General features: G+C 28.4%; 1 protein-coding gene across 2 annotated transcripts; it reads left to right on the top strand.

The window, feature by feature from the left end:
• The first annotated feature begins 6,712 nt into the window (after window positions 1–6,712).
• Window positions 6,713–9,287, top strand: LOC121208537 (autophagy-related protein 8C). Of its 2 annotated transcripts, none has more exons than XM_041079462.1 (6): window positions 6,713–7,007; window positions 7,133–7,184; window positions 8,057–8,112; window positions 8,210–8,262; window positions 8,474–8,592; window positions 9,003–9,287. In XM_041079462.1, exons 2-6 carry the CDS (start codon window positions 7,148–7,150, stop codon window positions 9,107–9,109), a joined length of 372 nt encoding a protein of 123 aa, XP_040935396.1. In that variant the 5' UTR covers window positions 6,713–7,007; window positions 7,133–7,147; the 3' UTR covers window positions 9,110–9,287. The 2 variants fall into 2 exon arrangements, with proteins under 2 accessions (XP_040935396.1, XP_040935395.1); XM_041079461.1 differs by having other exon boundaries at window positions 6,736–7,007; window positions 7,118–7,184.
• Window positions 9,288–19,855: the final 10,568 nt, after the last annotated feature.

The following is a 19,855-nucleotide window of genomic DNA, read 5'->3' as shown; positions in this document are numbered from 1 at the left end:
TTTTAATTAAACACACTTTTCTGATATATCAGTAAAAGCTCGTCCAGCTAAACATACTTTCACACTCTCTTCTTAAAATTAACCTATTTTTCTAAATCTTAAAAAAAAAATTATTTGAACAATTAAAAAAACAAAATCATATGCACAAGTTAGTCCGAAATTCCACTAATATTATTTGAATTTAAAAAAAAGGGGAAGCTTTGTAATAAAGTCCTCGGTTGGTGAACTTAAATTTTCTTTTAGGTTTTGTGTCTATTTACTAAACCATATCTCTGGGAAAGAGATGTCGCATTTAAGAACCAAAGATTGAAAGTAATATTATTTAATTTATTATTATAAATCAAAAAGTAAGTTAGCAAAACCCTTGTATATAAAACCATATAAGATATATAGCCCATATAGAATGTTCCAATGTGTAGGGCACATAATTTTTGCAACTAATAACCTTAGAAAATGCTAAATACTATATGATATCCTAAATGTTGGTATTAATTTTAGAGGCCGTGGTCCAATGCTTGATCTTCATTTTCTATAGTATATATATCAATAACGTATAGACATTACTGTCAATGTAGGATACGTGTGTTCGAATGCGTGAAGTATCGTGTCAAAAATAACAGACATGATCAGAATTTATAATGAGATGTAAGAGGCAAACGGTCATTAAACCTGAGGAAGGTCTGGCCTCATTAAATTTAATTAGGTCATCAAAATTTTTAAAAATTTTAGTTGAGTCCCTCGCGGTGAAGGTAGTAAAGTTGATTTTAGGGTTTTCTAGCTCAAGCAAGACTCAAGCTGCTGCCCACCCAAAAAAAAAAAAAAAAGAGGTCCTAATTCAACGGTCTAAGTTAGGGTGGTTCAAGCCATCGACTTAGCTTGTTTCAGTAACCTGTACTTAACGTAGTTTATATATTTTGACCAATCATGTTCCATATTTCATTTACAAAAAATACTTTTAATGTTAAATATATTAATAAAAACTATATTTTAAATTGCTATAATAATATCTGTTCTAAAATTTATATGTTTAAGAAATATAATTATATTGATAAATTAAAATATTAATAGTAAAAAAATTATAAAATTATTTTAATTTTACATTAATATACGTCGAAAGATGTACTCATCTGTAACTGTACAACTCTAGTACTTCAAACTATAAACATGGAAATCGATAAGGATACCAATTTGGGCTAAGTACGAATCAAGTTTTAAAATTTTTGAATTATTATTGAGTTTGGATTATTTCAGATTTAATTCTGAATTGAATCAAATTCAGATAAATTATTTGGATCAAAATTGACAAATTCATATCCTTTAAAATTTAGTCCCCTCCAATTTTTTAGGAAATTTAATTGAGCCTTTCAAAAGTTTTAAAAGTTCTAATTAACCCTCTAAATATTTGAAAATTTTATTTAGGTCCTTAAAACTTAATAGCACATTGCATCATTGATGACATGATATATTCTCTGAAGATTCTGGGAATTTTAACATGATATAAGTATCTATGTTTAATATGTATAAACAAAAAGAAGAGCATGTGTAAGACACAAAATAAATGATAAAGATTGAGCCATGGGACCCTAAAATTTAAATAATTTGTCTTTTATAAGACTGTTCTCTGATCATTTTACTGACAGACCCCTCATGGTGAATATATGCTTGAAGCATTTACCCCCCTAATAAAAGCAGTGAACAAAACATGTTCCATCACTTTTTGATTCTTGAAATTATTTGTGCATCAATCTATGTTCAATATAACTCTCTATATGTGATGCTATATCTAATATCATATTATGTTAATAGGGGGATTTTAGATAAATTTTGAGAGGTCAAAGTGTAATTTTACTATATTTAAATTTATAATTTAATAATTATAGGGGGTAAAATTGCAATTGTCCACATGCCCCTTTACATTATGTATTAAACCTGTTTATGAATCAAGTTATTTATTTACGCTCAAAGGGTTGTTCAAAATATGAGAAGGTTTGAACAATAATACGAAGTTTGAAAAATGAATTTGAGCAAAAAAATTAGATACGTTTAAAATATAAGTTGAGTCTGGATTTAACATTTAAGGCTTGAGTCTAATCCAACTAGTCCTATTTTATATCGTTGTAATATATTTTTATTTTATTTTCATATCGCATAAAATTAAATATATATTAATGTAATACTAGTAAATGTTTAAAAAATTTAAGTTGTCTAAATTTAAATTGCCAATAAATGAAAAATCATCTAAAATATTAAATTCAAAAATAATATATTTATAAATATAAGTGGATTTGGAAAAAAAATTTAAATACATATTTCGAATTGTACTAATTAAAATAAATATAAAATATATTAATATCATACTTAGACTTTATCGTAATTGATTCTGTCAAAATATGGCCAAAATCTGGAAAAAGAAATAGAAATATAAGGCACTTAATTATCAAATTTCCAATTGTTTAATGATAAACTTTGGTTGGCTACCACCACTTACTAGATGCCTTTAATACAACAACAAATTTGCCGCCCATATTCTATCAATGTCTTGTTTGATGGTATATGCTTACCTACTAGCCCACTGAAGTTTAGAATTATGGTGAATCAAATATTATTTAATGAGTGTGATTTATTGTTTATGGATGGCATATGAGATTTATGTTGGCGATCGATCCGATTAAGTAATGAATAAGTAAAAATAATAGAAGAAATTAAAAAATTGAACACACAAATTTAACGTGAAAAAACTCTTCTAAAAATGATAAAAAATTATGGGCAAAGATAATTTTACTATAATAGCAAAAGAATGAAAAGTACAAAAGATGGGGATAAAAACTAAATGTGTTATGAGTTTTAATGTCTCTAATGGGTGTGTTTTCTAATATTGTAAAAGAGCCTATTTATAGGCTAAATTCATAAGTCAATACTAATTAGAGTTTGATTGAAACAAATCATTAGAGTTTAATTTGAAGATTATTTTTTAAATTTGACTGAAACAAGACTCGTACTTAACAATTTATATACTGATAATGCATTAAATATTATTTTAATAAAACTCGTGGTTAGCGTCTATCTCATTATATATTATTATTATTATTATTATTATATTTGCTCTTTTTAATATAATGCCTAGAGCTAGGTATAGTCTTTCCATAATCCTTAAATAGAAGGATAGCACGCTTTAACACACTCGAACTCATATCCTCTTGTATTGACAATAATATTAATATTAATCGAATTAAGACTTAATTAGCAAAAGCAAAAAGGAAATGAAATAGGGAATTTTTTAAGAAAGGAATATTTTAAGGTGTACACCTACTGCCTTAGGTATAGCTAACAAAGTGTGTTACACATTTTCACCATTTGATGAGACAAGAGCTCAGACTTTTAAAATAAAAATATTTTTCTTTTAATATTCTTTGCAAAGTTTACGATAATATATATAATAAATATAAAGAAATCATACAAAGAAACCATTGACCTTAATAAAAGAAATGCATTTATTTTAGATAAACTAAACTACACTTTAAATTTTATTATATATATTAATCTATAAATCTAAACTCTAAATTCTAAATATATATATTCACATACAAAATCGTATATTTACATATTGCGCTTTATTTACATCTAGTTAATACCTTTTCTTATAGCTTACTCATGTGGCAATATAAAAGGTTTAAAGCGTGGAATACGGTTTTTTTTTCTTTAATCATATAGTCGGAAATTCAATTCTTATTCATGAGAATGATATACATTTAATGTCTAGTAATTTACTATTTTAGAGAGCACCTATGAATATGATTACTATTAACAATAGATTCCTTAATCATAAAAAGAAAAAAAAAAGAATCCCAAGTATACCAACTCATTCAATGACCTATCCCTACTTTAATAATTATTTTTATGTAAGACTCTGAAAATTTATTTATCGTGTTATCTTTCGTAGTTAAAAAAACCCTAAATTATATACTATCTTTTTAAACCTCGGTAATAGAATATATTGCAAACGAGTGAATTAACCATCATTTTCGGGGATGAGTAAATGATGACCATTGAACTAAGGTAGTAGGCTAGTGGTACTTTTTTCACATCATTGATACTTGAAGATCACGGCACAATTTATGAAAGCAAGTTAATAAACACAAAAGAGTGCTCAAAAGTAAAAGTTATTGATTTAATTTATATATTTTGATTTGGTTATTTTTAATTTTTATATTTTTTAAATTTTTAAAAATTCGATAATCATCAAACGATAATTGTTAAATTTATTAAGTTTTATTATTTTAAAATTTTGATGCACCAAAAAACATATTATCATATTGTGTAATATCATGTCAGCTTGTTATTTCTACTTATTATTCACTAAAAATCGAGATGATAGATTAATAACTGTCATTTGCGTTAAGATTGAAATTTCAGATTTTTAAAAAAATAAAAACTCAGAATGATCCAATTGAAGAATATGGATAAAATATAAAATTGTACGCATTATACATAGCTAATAATTGAATTCAATCAAATGATTTTAATTGCTACTTGTACCAAGACTCAAACTCAAAAGTACAATGACTAGAATAGACCAATTTAAAAAGTATAAAGACTAAATTCTTTAATATTTAAATTATTGTATTATATATTACCGTAGATTTAATTTTTATTTTTTTATAAATGATCTAATATATATAACATAATAAAATATATTATAAACATAGAAAACGGATACGGTTGAATTGGACTTGAGCTTTGAATGTTCGAGCCCGACTTAAACTTTAAACAGACATTATATTTTTATTTAAATCCTTTCAAAATTTGGACTAGCAATTAATATAAATGAGAAAGAATTTTTTGGGAATTACAATAACAGGGTGAACCCCTAATCGCAACATGATTTGAACTCAGACCTCACTTAGGGAAGTGAACACTTTGACCATCAAGCCAACACATAAAATTTATTTTTGGGGTCTTTTTAATAAAAAAATACAAGAGTTTTAATTATTTATTCTTTTATAGGGTTGACAATAACTTTAAAAGTAATAACTTTAATCCGTTAAACATGAACACGATTCAAACTAAAATGATCAAAACAAAAAATAACCTAAATCGAAATTATTTGAATATAAAGTGATCAAAATCCGAATAATCCGATCCAAATTTAAAACCCGAATAAAAAATAATCCGAACTCCATGAACCCAAATATTATACCTAAAATTTCAGTCACATGTTTAAATCCAAGTTTATTTGCTATAAATCTTATCAACTAGTAAGAAAGCCCATCAAATTCTAAACCAACCCCCTTTATTATTGTTTATGGCAGCCCATTGGAGCCCAAACTTCAATGATAATCATAAAGGAGAAATATCAAATTTATATATGAATTTTGATCTAATATACAATTTAATACATGAACTTTGATTTGGTATAATTATATATATGAAACTTGAATTATGGTTTATACATACACATTTATTTTCATATTAGACCAATATAATTGTTTATGTATGTAATATATCAACGTAAATTGTGCTAATTTATGAAAATCGAATTAAATAAAAGTTTTATGTATAACATTATAAAAAATTAAAGTTTATGTTTAGTTTTCATATTTATTCCTAATTAAAAAGATATCTAAACTAACTTAAGCTTACTTTATTACTTTAGCTGAGCAGTCCCAATTAGATTAGGTTAAATTTTTTCGTTACTCCTTATGTTATGCATAAATTATGATTAAAGTCCATACCTGACTAAACGGTAGCTACTAAATTCATAAAATTAAATTTTATTATTTTTAAAATTGTATAAGACAGATATATTATCACATGTACAATGTCATATTAATTTGTTATTCCGCATATTATTAACAAAAAATCGTCAGCTAACGAAATTGATGACTTCATTTGTATCCAAGGACGAACTGAAGGCCCCTTAAAAATGAAAAAAATTGTTATGGAAACCCTTAATAAATGTTTAAATGATAAATAAATATATGGTCAAACTGCACTTTGACTAAAAAAAACTTGTTAAATCCTTTAAAAAATAATGTAATAATAAATTAATACATGATAAAATTGCATTTTGACCTCTCAAACTTTTATAATTTAATTCTGCCCCTAAAAATTTTTTTGGATTCACCCTGTTTATATGAAGACTAAATTTTCAAAATTGAAAGGTATAAAAAAACAAGGTTTTTAAAACCAAACACTGATCGACCCAGTTTGGTCACCGATTTATCGATCCAACCAACCCATCTGGTTCAATTAAATAAATTATTAAAAAAATAAAAAATTTCGTTTCAACCAGTTCAATCTTTTTTTGCTTGATTCAATCGACCCTTATTGATTCTTGGGTCAACTAATGTAATGGCTATTTTTGAACTGATAACCCGATTTGTTTTCGATCCAATTGGCCCAACTGATCGATTCAAATTGGTTTAAACATCATTGATAAAAAACACAAATGATCAAATTGGAGAATATAAACTAAATCTACAACTTCAAGCATTGTATAATATTAATAGAAAAATTTAATCAAACATATTTAATTGCTACCGATTGGGTTAGAATAGAAATTTTAAAGTTCAAAGAATATGCAAGGACTAAAGTTGATCAATTCCATAAGTATAGAGATTAAATTTGGTCAATTTAAAGTATAGGGACTATATACATAATTTATACATACTACATGGACTAATAGCAAAATTTGTTGAATTAGATTCCTTGTAACCGGGGCAAGGGCAACAAATAGGGAAATTTCACCAATGAATAATTCGATTCACAAATTCCCCCTTAAGCTTTTTGGTTTCGTGTTTTCGCCTCGAATTTAAGTAAAACCATTTGAAGGTTTTCTTGTTGTTGCCTCAAAAATCTCCCCTTCATTATATAAATTCTGAATTTTTCTTATAAATTTCTTTGCTTGAAAGTTGAAACCGATCCTTTTTTTTTCCTCTTGAGCGATCAATCAATCAATATTGAAACCCTAATTTCTTGAAGCTTTTTCCTTGTTGTTTCCGTGTTGGGTATTTTTTTTTTCTTTTCTGAAAGCTATTTTGGACAATTTTTTACTTTCATACATATGTTTTCGCCTTTTCTTTTCCTTTTTCTCTAATTTAGAAACCCTAATTCACAGTGAATATATAATCAGGTGTTAAATTTTGCAATGGCGAAAAGTTCCTTCAAGCTTGAACATCCTTTGGGTTAGCTTCCTTGATTCCCCTAATCTTTTCTGTTTTCCCCTTTTATGAATGTCGAATTTTCTGCTTGATTGTAGCTATTAGATTTGCTTTGGGTATTCTTTGTTTTATCTTTTTGATTTGTAAAATTGATCCAAAAGGATATAATTATTATTGATTCTTATTCTTTATCTGTTATCTTCGAACATTGTCTGGAAAATTTAGAAAATTGGTATACTTTTGGTTAAAATATGCCATCAGTCCCTGTACTCTTCTCAAATTTGGAAATTAGCCTATTTACCTTTATTTCTAAGAATTTAGTCTCTACTTTTCAAATTTTAAAATTCAGGTTCAATTGTTAAGATATTTTAAATTTTTTTTGGTTAAATTTGTTGGTGTGACATTTTGGAATAAAAAACTAGGAAAATAATATTGTAATGAATGTAAATTTAACAGAATAATTTTTGTAGTGTTAACAATTGGAAAACTAGAGGAACTGAATTCCTAGAAATAGAAGTATAGGGACTAGATTTCAATTTTAGGAAGAGTAGTTTGATTGGCTCAATTGGATCAATTTGGGGGTAGTTTGATTGGGTTGTTTTTGAATGACCATCGGCTTTGTCACCCAAAGGTGTGCCTTCCTAGCCTTTTAACTCGGGACCTCCATCATATAGGAGACCTTTTCTGCTACCATGGTTCGACCAACCAGCAAGATACTCTCATTTCCTTAAGCCTTGTCTTGTCGGTTGGCTGGTCGTAATTTGTCTCGCCTATTTTGAGTCTAGTTACTGCATCTTCCTTGTTTTGTCATGTTTCTCCTATTCTTTGATCCGATTTAATCGAAGAAAATTTCGGTAAGTACTCATTCACCCCTTTCGAAAATTTCCCTTTCTCAGAAAGGAGACAGGCTGAAGCTGGTCGAATCAGGGAAAAGTATCCCGACAGAATTCCCGTAAGAATATTTGAGTTACCATCTTCCCATTCTGCTGATTTCTTTATCCCATATTAGTCTCTTAATGTTCTTGAATGCTAATGAGTAATCAATGCAGGTCATCGTCGAGAAAGCCGAACGAAGTGACATTCCCGATATTGACAAAAAGAAGTTAGTAGCATTTTCCCTTCTTTATATTGAAATCTCTCGTTGTAGTATGATATGTACTTGCCAAACTCACTTTCTAGTGAACGATATCTCGTGTCTATTATCTGCTTGGATCATCAATGTTAACGAGTTCTCGAGAATTGAGCAAGATAAACCTACTCTTATCCCGGTCAATGTTCTTTTTCTCAATATTCTTCTTCGATCATGGCTTCAGGTATCTCGTTCCTGCTGATTTGACTGTGGGGCAGTTTGTTTATGTTGTTCGTAAAAGGATTAAGCTTAGTGCCGAGAAAGCTATATTTGTCTTTGTGAAGAACACTCTCCCACCTACTGGTGAGTTATATGAACACGTTATAGCTCCAAGTATTGTATAACTCAAATCATTTTTTGTTTTGGGTAAAAGTACCATTGAAGTTCTTGTACTAGGAGTCGGATAGCATTTTGACCCCTCTACTCAAAAAATGGGCTAATTAGTCCTTATATGTTAGATCAATGAGCAAATTGATTTTTTTGTTAAAAGTTCCATTCATTTTTACTGTTAAAAGTTGGTCCATGTATCAAGAGATGCACATGGCACGTCACATATAATTGTTTGGGTTTTCTGTCAACTACGTCAGTTTTTAACAGAAAATATCAATTTGCTCTTTGATCCGACTCCTATTGGAGGGGTGCTATGGTTACTTTTACCCATTTTTTTTGGGTTCTAGTTGTGAGGCTTATTTGTTTCTTTATTTTCGACGCAGCCGCCTTGATGTCCGCTATTTACGAGGAAAACAGGGATGAAGATGGTTTTCTTTACATGACTTACAGTGGAGAAAACACATTTGGTTCCCCTTTACTTTTAGCTTGATTCAATGCAATGCAGAAAGAAGCTTATGTATATATAGCTAAAAGAAAAGGTGTAAATTCTATATGGTGTTTGCTTGAGTAAATGCTTTGCCCTTTACGATGACAGTTATTTTAACTGTCTGAACTTGGAACCTTTGTTTTTCTGTAAATTTAATGTCTGAAACTAACTTTATCACTGATTCCTAATGGTATTTCTATGCTTTTAGTTAAGATATTTTGATTAGTGGAAAATGATGAATCAAGAAATAACATTGTAGCTCAAATTTGAAGATATGATTCTTGAATGAATTGCAAGAGGTTATAAGGTGAGAAGACAAATCAATGGTTATATTAGTTTTAATTCGATTTAGTTATAAAAGGTTAACAATTTGTATTCGAATTGATTTTAATTCATTTTCATTCAAATTTGTTTGAAATGATTGAAATTTGAAATGATTCACTTGAAGAATCGAGTTAAAAGTTTAGACTTTAAATGATTCTACTCAAAGTTTTTGTTGGGATTCCTTACACTCATCTATATACTTAAACGATTGTTATGTGAGAGTTTTAATTTTGATTATTCTAATTTTTGATCTGTTTATACTTTATTAATTTGATAATTATTTGAAAAAGACATCAACTAAACCCTAAAATAACGAACAGCTTAATAATGAAGATCATAGTTAGTCAAAACAATGAACTCTGCTGAATTTTTAACTTTGACCCTTTCTTCCTCTTTTGCTTGTTGGACACTCATGAAAAAAACACCACAGCCTTTGTTTCCAAGAAGGCACCTGAAAGCTACTTCAACAGTCCAGGATCCATGCATCATTTTATATCCACTTTTCCTCTCTCCTTCCTAACCGCCACCCAACACCCTGCTTATATAAGACACCACCAACAATATCATATCCAACAACACAGCAAAATAAAAAACACTGCTCAGTAAACCCTAATCTTTTTTCAATGGCTTTCTTTTCAACCAGTTTCTTCACTTGTTTCTTCTCTGGTTCTAATAAGCTAGCTTCCCAAGGAGAAGACACTCAACCATCATCATCGACCATTATTAAAGCAGGTAGTGATGCTAAACTGAAGGAAGGCAAGGCTAAGAACAACCCTCCTATTCCCTATCGGATCAAAACTTTCCCTGTTATGAAAGCTGTTGGTTGAAGTAGTATAAGTTGGAATCCCTACTTTAAACGCTCATGTCCCGAGACAGATTGGTCTCAAGTCCGATGTTGGAGTTGAAACATATGCTTACATGCATGTCAGCTTCTTTAAGAGCACGTTTTCTCTGTATTTAATCAACTCTTTGTTTTTTATTTTGAGAATTGTATTAATTTGTTTTCATCTTCGACAAGGTTAATAATGTTTGTTCAGGAAATCTACTGTTAGAGTTTAGTGAGTTTAGTGTATTCTTTTGTAAGAAATTTCATTATTATTGATATTTGGAAAAATTATTTTTATCACTCAAATGTGTCGCTATATTTTTTCATTAAGAACGTGTGTTAAGTGCAAATTATAACTTTAGTTAAACCAATGAATATTCGGTTCAATCAATCGTTAATTAGTTACTGATTTAATCGAATCAAATTAACTTTACTTAATTTATTCAATTAAATTAATCATCAAATGAAATGATTCAATTGAAAAAGTATAAAGATTAAGAATCAGGGTGAAGTTAGAAAATTTTTCTGGAGGCGGCATTATGTTATATATTTTGATGAGAGCTAAATACGATTTCACCATTATATTGATTTATATTTTCAAAATTTTTTGAGAGACTAAATCAAGATTTTATTATTTTGGGGAGCTAAACTATAATTTTATCGTGAATTAATTTATAAATTTATAAAATTTACAGGGTCTAAAACAAAAATTTTCAATTTTGGGTGGCCAATGTCCGACCCCTCCCTTTGCCCTGCTAAGAATGAAATTTCAAAATTCAAAAAATATAGATATTAATAATGGTGTAATTAGAAAACACGGATAAAATCTACAAACATATTATATGACTAATAGTAGAGTTTAACCATTTAACTGTTACGGTTTGGGTTAGGATTTAAATTTCAAAATTCAAAAAAGTATAAGGATTAAAATTGACCAAATTAAACTACAATGACTAAATTCACGACTTATGCAGAGTATATTGACCAATAAAAAAATTATCATTTTATTAACACAAGAAAATCAAAACAAAGTAAGATAGCCCTAATGCCATGGACCACGAATCAAAGGACACAGAACATCCAATAAAGCTTAACGATTAAATGGAGCTCAATCGACTCATTTGAACTGGTTCGATTTGTAAAATATATAGAGAAACCTATCTATTTGAAGCGTTGGTGGTCTAATGGAACACTAAATTAGTAAAACTAGAGTTACCATGGTGAATATTGTAAATCCTACAGGATAATATTATATAGAGTTTAAATCGCTTAAGACTCTTATCTTATAAATAGACTTTAGTTTTGATCGTTGATGTAATTTAGACAGTATTGTTAGATTTAGGGGAGTTCAACTTTAAATCGAGGCGTTCTCCCTCATTTGTAAACATTTCATTCAAAGTTCTTATGGCTTTTTTGGTTCTTTCGTTACTTTTCCACTTTGATTTTGCTTCCGCTTTATTTTGATGACTTGAAGAATTTTTTTTGTGAATTCTTACTTTCGAAAGTTAAGTTAACTTCTGCATATTTGAAGCTAAGTTTCTAGCTAAAATTGCGGAGTTTACAAGATTTAAATTTTAGTCGCGTGACACTAAACACAACACAACACAAAACAAATTTTTTAACTTACCCCTCCAAAATTTTATAATTTTATATATGTACACGTCATTGAATTTGAAATGGTTTACATAAGCTGCTAACTTAATTACGAAGATGATAATAGTCAACTATGAGCACTGTGTTGAAATTTCAACTTAACCTTTTCTTTTTCATGCTTGTTCACCACGCATGAAACACCACACACCTTCCTCGAAGACACCAAGAACAACCTGAAAGCTACAACATCAGTCCAGGTTCCACGCATGTCCTTTCCTCTCTAACAACCCAACAGCCTGCTTATATAAAGCGACCAGACCACCAACAAACAACTACTAGTACTTTGTCTCTTGCAAAAGAATCAGTCCTCAAAGTTGTGCAAGCTAACCCTAATTTTTTCATGGCTCTCTTGATTAGTTTATTCAGTTGTTTCTCTGGTTCTCAACTACAGAAGGTTTCACCGTCGTCGATCAAAGCTAACACTGCTAGTAATGCTAAATTGAAGGAAAGCAAAGCTAAGAAAAGCCCACCAATTCCGATGAGTTACTTCCCTATTGGATCGAATTTTTCTCGTTTGTGAATATCAGCTTTTCCAAGGGCACCTTTATCCTATACTCTATGAACCCCCCCCCCCCGCTTTTTATGTCTATTTATTGATTTTTGATTTTTTTCCATTAATAAGCAATTTGTGTTATAATTTGTGTTACTGCCAAGTTATCTTGAAAATAATTGAAATTTCTAAGAAATTGAGATAATTCGTAAAATGAAATTATAATCAATATAATTTTCAAGTTATGTTTATAATTTCTAAGAAATTTCTCATAATTCTTTTAGTTTAATTCTAAATCTATTTATATAAAATATTTAAATAATAAATTTCAATATAATTAAAATGAAATTATAATTAATATTTCAAAAATAAAACAGCCCAAAAGCTTATAAACTCAAGCAGCAAAAACAAAAGGGTAAAAGGCCCAGCTTGCTCTAATATTGTTGTTGGAAAAATCTAAAAAATCTTTGTATTAATTAGAAATTTCACAAAATTTGAAAGGAATATACAGTAATTTTTGCCTTTTTTTTTATTGGGCAAGGCTTTTTCTTGCTATTAACTCTATCTTTTTCGGTTCTTATATATTGGATCGAATGGTAAAGAGTTTGATTCCCTTTTAAATAAAGTCTCTAATTTACGTTTTGTGAATAAAGAAAACAACATCCTAAAGCTTTCTCTCGTTTAAAGATCTAATTTTGTTCGATTCACAATTTAGCCAGAATACAATATGACTATTGAATACCAACAAATTTCAGACAAAATATAATAATTTTCATTGAACTCAAGAGATTTCATTTGAACCAGCAATGTCTGATGATCAAGAAAAATAGAAAAACTAAAAAGTTATCTGAATCGAAGTGTTTGGACTATCTATGTAATATCAGTTAAAAATTTATATTTTTCAAATTGAATTGGATTCTATTTTTTATTTGATTTATAATTAATTTTAATTTTTATGATGTAAAAATAAATGTGTTATATATAACACTGTGAAAATAAGTTTAAAACACTGTATCAAAATATTTTTCAAACACTATATAAGTCATTGATTGTTTTTTTTTATTTGTTTAATATCTTTTATTGATTTTGAAACTTTATCCAAAAATATAAAACAAAAGTTATTTTATTTAAATAAGTTTTTTATATAAATAATATAAAATTATTAGTTAATTACGAATGTGGGTTGGGAGAATATTATTTATAAAAATGAGTTATTTTTAACAGTACTTGTCAATGCTGCCTGACACATTAGAGGCACCACCCTCCCTTTTCATGCAATCATGGCTCAATCATGTGATTTAAAAAAAAAAGAATTTTTTTGTATCGCTACTGTCAAGCGGCACTGGTATGTATTTATCCAAAATGCCAATAAAAATATAGGTATACCGGTGAAAAAAAATAAAATAAAAAATTATTTTTTAATGGTGTTGTTAGGGTGTCAGGTGACACCGGTTAAATAAAAAAAAGTCAGAAAAAAGAAAAAGCTAGGACAAAAAAAAATTTAATGAGTGCCACCGGCATGTTAGGTTGCACCACTGATAAATTTTAAAAAGTTCTTTTAAATGAGTATCGCCGGTGTGTCAGACGTAAGGGTGTTCAAATAGTTAACTGAATTAGTATTAACTGAATTAACCGAACTTTTTAATTCTTTAACTGTTAACTGAACCGAAATTTTTGCAAAAAAATTAATCAAACCGAAATATTTCAATTAATCAATCGATTAACCGAAAATTTTAAGGATGCTATCTATTTTTCTAGTTAATTGAACTATTTTATCTAACAATTATCACTCGTGGTGGCGTATTCCTTTATAAATTAGGTTTTCCAGTAAAACTCTGTTATATTTTTCCAATTGAACTCTTTTAAAAAAATTTGTATACGAGTTTTGAGTTTTATTGTTCTAAGAGTATTTTCTCCTGTACTCTTCATTGATTTACGGAATACTGAAAATTTTTTTATCATGGTATTTCAGTAAATATTTGTGTGACAATTTTTTTTTCATATACGTAACATCCCCAAAAGTACACGTCATTTAATTTGAAATGGTTTACATTGGCTACTAACTTAATTACAAAGATGATAATAGTCAACTATGAGCACTGTGTTGAAATTTCAACTTAACCCTTTCTTTTTCATGCTTGTTACCATGCATGAAACGCCACATACCTTCTTAGTCCTTTCTTCGAACACACCAAAAACAACCTGAAAGCTACAACATCAGTCCAGGTTCCATGCATGTCCTTTCCTCTCTTACAACCCAACAGCCTGCTTATATAAAGAGACCAGACCACCAAGAATATCATGTTCCAACAAACAACTACTACTACTCGGCTCTTGCAAAAGAATCAGTCCTCAAAGTTGTGCAAGCTAACCCTAATTTTTTCATGGCTCTCTTGATCAGTTTCTTCAGTTGTTTCTCTGGTTCTCAAGTAGAGGAGGGTTCACCGTCGTCGATCAAAGCTAACACTGCTAGTAAGGCTAAATTGAAGGAAAGCAAAGCTAAGAAAAGCCCACCAATTCCGATGAGTTACTTCCCTATTGGATCGAATTTTTCCCGTTTGTGAATGTATCTGGTTTTAACATATGCTTTGTGTTGTTGACCTTTGCATTTGCAAGCCAGTCAGCTTCTTCAAGGGCACGTTTATCCTATATTCTATGAATCCCCCCTTTTTATGTTTATTTATTGATTCTTTTTCATTTATTATGGAATTTGGTTGTTGTCAAGTTATGCTGAAAATATTTGAAATTTCTAAGAAATTGAGATAATTCGTAAAAGTGAAAGAATCTTTTTTGGGTAAGGCTTTTTCGTGCTATTAACTTTATCTTCTTCTTTACTTATTTATTGGATCGGATGATAAGGAGTTTGATTTCTTTTAAGTAAAGTATCTAGTGCACGTCTTGTAAATAGAGAAAACAACATCTTAAAGCTTTCCCTTATTTAAAGATCTAATTTTGCTCGATTCCCAATTTAATCAAAATATAATGGTTTCCATTGAATTCAATAGATTTGATTTGAATCAACAATCTCTGATGATCAAGAAAAATTAAGAAACCAAAAACTTATTCGAATCAAAATGTTTGGACCGTCTATGAAATATAAGTTAAAATATTATGGTTTTTCAAATTGAATTGGATTCTATTTTTTGTTTGATTTATAATTAATTTTATTTTTTATTATGTAAAAATAAATATTTTATATTTAAAACTGTGAAAATAACTTCAAAACACTATATCAAAATATTTTTCGAACATAATATTATTTAAGCCATTGGTTGATTGGTTTTTTATTTGCTTAATATTTTAATTGATTTTGAAAATTTATGAAATAATGTTCAAAAACATAAAACAAAACTCATTTTATTAAAATCAGTGGACTTTTTTTATATAAATATATTAATTAATTATGAAAATGGGTTGGAGGAAAATTTACTTACAAAAATTAGTTTTTTTTAATAGTACCTGCTGATACTACCTAACACATCGGTGGCACCACCTTCACTTTTCAGGCAATCGTGGCTTAATCATGTTGTAATAACTCGAATTTTAGTGTTACTGAAACAGTGTATTTTAGGGTCTCTGTTTTTGAAAAATGGATTCGTAAATATTTTTAATAAAAATATTTACGAAGTAAAATGAGTGGTTAATTAAAGTTTAATTAAGTAAATTTAGCTTAATTAAGAGTAATTAGGAAAAATGACTAAATTGAATAAAAGATGAAAGTTGAATTGTAGATTAAAAGAAAATGAAGAGGACCAAAATGGCAATTATGCCATTTTTCCTAAGTGAGGCGGCATAAACCTAAAAATCTGAGATTTTTATGTGTTAAAATATATATTAAATTATTATTTATTATAGTTTTATATTTAATTATTATTGTTATTGTTATTATTATTTAAATTGATATTATATTATAAAATGAATAAAAGTAAGACAAGTGTGTGGTAAAAAAATTTATGTGTACCAATGATATACATACACTTGTAATAGACATATATGTTTGCTTATTATATAAGTATATTATATATTATTATTAAAAGTAAAGTAAATAAAAAAGGAAATAAAGGAAAGAAACAGAGTGAAAAGAAACAGAATGTGGAAACGAAACAGAGAAGAAACAGGGGAGAAAGAAAGAAAGAAAAAGAAAAAGAAAAATTTAGGGTTTCAAGGTTCATAGTTAATTTGGTAAGTCAATTTAGCCCATTTTCTTGTAAATTTTGAGTTTATGGAATCCTAGAGATGAATACTACTTGATTTAAGTGAAAATTTTGAAAGTTGTTAGATTTTTAGATATTATTCTTTTTGAATAAAAAGATGAATTAAGGGCTAAATTGATAGAAATTCAAGTTAGAAATGAAATAAGGATTAAATTGTAAAGTGGTTCATAAGTTTTATGCTTTAAGGACTAAATTGAAAGAATTTCGAAATTATGGTTTTATGATGAAAAATAGATAATTATGTCTAAGTTTGGTTAAAAATTGAATAGAAATGAAGTATGAATTGAGATAGAAAAAGTAAGTGAATCTAGTTAAGATTAAATTGAAATTAAAATAGAAATTGAATAAAAATTGTATTAATTAGATATAAATTAGTAGTGAATTAACGAATATGAATTGTTTTAATTCCCGTAGCTAATGTTGTCTCGAGAAGTTTCGGCTAAGTAAGGAAATAGCAAAGTCGACGAGGAAAAGCTTGGAAAAGCTCAGAAAATTCGGTTTGTATTTCTATAATCCGAACTCAGTCATTATTTGTTATATTTATATACATATGACAATTGTTAGTGTTAAAATTATGATGTTTTACAATTGAAATGGATTGATTTTGGTATGTGATGAATTTATCAAATTTATATTGATTGAAATCATTTTGATTGAATTTATATTGATTGAAATTATAATATATATATATATGATCTATGTAAAAATTTGAATATTGAATGAATGTTATATTGAAAAATTATATTGATTGGAAATATGAGGGAATTGATATGAATATATGAGATTTGTGATAATTGAATATTTGATATTGAAAAGTGAATTGAGTTGTATTTGATTATGAATTAATGTGAATAATTGAAATATATTTGTTGAATTGAATGAAAATGTATGAAATTGTGAAAATGTGTGAAAATACGTGATTATTAGAATGGTATATTGATGAAAGATTTATTAAATTGAAAAAGTGAATCAAATATCCTATTAACAGTATCGGACCAGATTGGATACAAATGGCATGCCATTGGGTTTGTGATGTGATGAGGAGATTTGTAGTTCGGCCGAGAAGATGTTTCTGTTATTATATACTTCGGTTTATCTGAAGAGGCATTTAATGCCTTATGGGTGTGTTTGGGAGGATATGATATACTGGTGTGTTATGGAGGATTTATAATATTCCGGGTGTGTTTGGGTTGGATATTCTGGTGTGTTTGGGAGGAATCCGCGTATCTATCAGAGTCCGAGTCTTGTTAATAGGGGTAAATAAGTGAAAAGATAAGTCGAGTGAATTTGATTGATTGAGCTATTGGAATGAAATGAGAAATTGAATTGAGAATTGAAATTGAGATATGAGATTGAAAACATGAACCAAAAGGTTCATGAAATGAGTGAAGTTCAAATGGATGATGATTGATGTTAGAATGAATTAAAATGGTATATTGTTAAGAAGTAAAGTGTGAAAACAAGTGAATTGTGAATATATTGTATATAATTTATACGGTAAGTAAATGAAAAGAATTGAACAAATATGTTATTGTGTTTGTTATATGACTTGTATAGAATTTTTATGGTAAGTAAATGAATTTTATCTATAAAACAAATAAATGAATACTTATAATTGTTATTGTGATTTTAAGTTTAATTTTTGTATTATTAAGTGTTCGGATTATGGAAATACCACTGAGTATACCATACTCAGCATACGGTTTGTTTCCGTACGCAGGTTTAGTAAAGATAGAACGTTGAATCAGCATCCCAGTTCGATCCCGAATTCATTAAGGTAAAGTGTGTTAATTATTGGTAATGGCATGTACCTAGGATGTCTTATGTGTGTGTCATTTTGAAATTGTAAATGTAAGGATGAAATGATATTGTATGGATTTAGTGAATAATAGTGGTGAATGAATAAATATGGCCTTGGCAGTTTTGGGTTACTGCAGTAGTGTAACTTTTAAAATTCACCATAAATTTTGGAAATTGAATTAAGGGCTGAATAAAATATGAGATTAAAGCCTGATGAGCCTAGTTTCATATAGAGGAAACGGTGCATGAAATTGGATTTTATGTTATGAGATATTTAAATTGTTGTGAGACAGAGTCTGAATGACTTCGAGATCCTCTGTTCTGATTTTAGAAAATCATTAGAAATTATACAAAAATAATTATGAGTTTTAATTTATATAGTTAAAATATTTATCGAGTCTATTTTCAAGAGGGATAGACAGGAACATCATCCGAGTCCTGAATTATGAGATAAATAATTTTTAGTGAAGAGACGTCAGAACTGTTGGACAGCGAAACAGGGGAAACTTTTAGAAATAAACTGTACTAATTGGCTAAACTAAAAATTATGAAAATTTTATGGTAGAAAGGTATATAAGTCTAGTTTTAAGGAAAATTAACGGAACTTAATTTGGAGTTTCATAGCTCCAGATAGAAATATTTTAGTGAATATTGCTCAAGAAGACAGTTTTGAAATGAACATAAGAAAGTAATGGAATTGTGTGTAATTATTTTGTAAACTCCGGTAATGCTCCATAACCCTCTTCCGGAATGGTTTAGGGTTAGGGGTGTTACACATGTGCTTTTTAAAAAAAAAATTTAGTGCTACCATTATGTCAGGTGACATTGGTATATATTTTTCTAAAATAACAGTGAAAATACAAGTATACTAGTGAAAACTTTTTTTAATGGTGTCGCCAGTGTATCAAGCAGCACCGGTGAAATTAAAAAAAAAGAAAAAGAAACTAAGACAAAAAAATATTTTTTAATAAGTGTCGCCAATGTGTCTGATGGCATCACTAATAAATTTAAAAAATATTTTTTAGTGGGTGTTGTTGATGTGTCAAGCGCACCAATACAATTTAAACAAAAAAGGAAACCAAGAAAAAAATTAATCTATTAGTGGTGCTGCCGACATGTTAGGCAACACCAGCGATCCCGTGACGCTATGAGGTGACATCGCCCACTATATACACCCCCTCTTAGGCCAAAAATCTGTTTTTGGTGAAATTTTGGGTTTCTGGTGAAGTTTTTTTGTTTTCTATTGAAAAGAAAAAAGAATTGTGCTTTATACTGCAAAAATCAAGTTCGAGTTTATAAGGTTAATTTGTAATTATATTTTTTTAGTAGGATCTAATATTTTTTAAATAAAAGTTAATTTTTTTTATTTGTTATTTATTTACAGATTTAGTATCAAATATAAATAACTAATTGTAAGGCCCAAATTTTGCCCGGCCCGTTAC

The sequence above is a fragment of the Gossypium hirsutum genome, chromosome A10, assembly GCF_007990345.1.
Source record: "Gossypium hirsutum isolate 1008001.06 chromosome A10, Gossypium_hirsutum_v2.1, whole genome shotgun sequence".
Lineage (NCBI taxonomy): Eukaryota > Viridiplantae > Streptophyta > Magnoliopsida > Malvales > Malvaceae > Gossypium > Gossypium hirsutum.
Note: the sequence above shows the minus strand (reverse complement) of the source record. Positions and strands in the feature narration are given on the sequence as shown.

Coding starts and splice junctions, on each gene's coding strand:
- LOC121208537 (XM_041079462.1), top strand. CDS start 7,148: ATGGCGAAAAGTTCCTTCAAGCTTGAACATCCTTTGG. Junction 7,185..8,056: donor CAAGCTTGAACATCCTTTGG/GTTAGCTTCCTT, acceptor TCCCTTTCTCAG/AAAGGAGACAGGCTGAAGCT. Junction 8,113..8,209: donor AGTATCCCGACAGAATTCCC/GTAAGAATATTT, acceptor TAATCAATGCAG/GTCATCGTCGAGAAAGCCGA.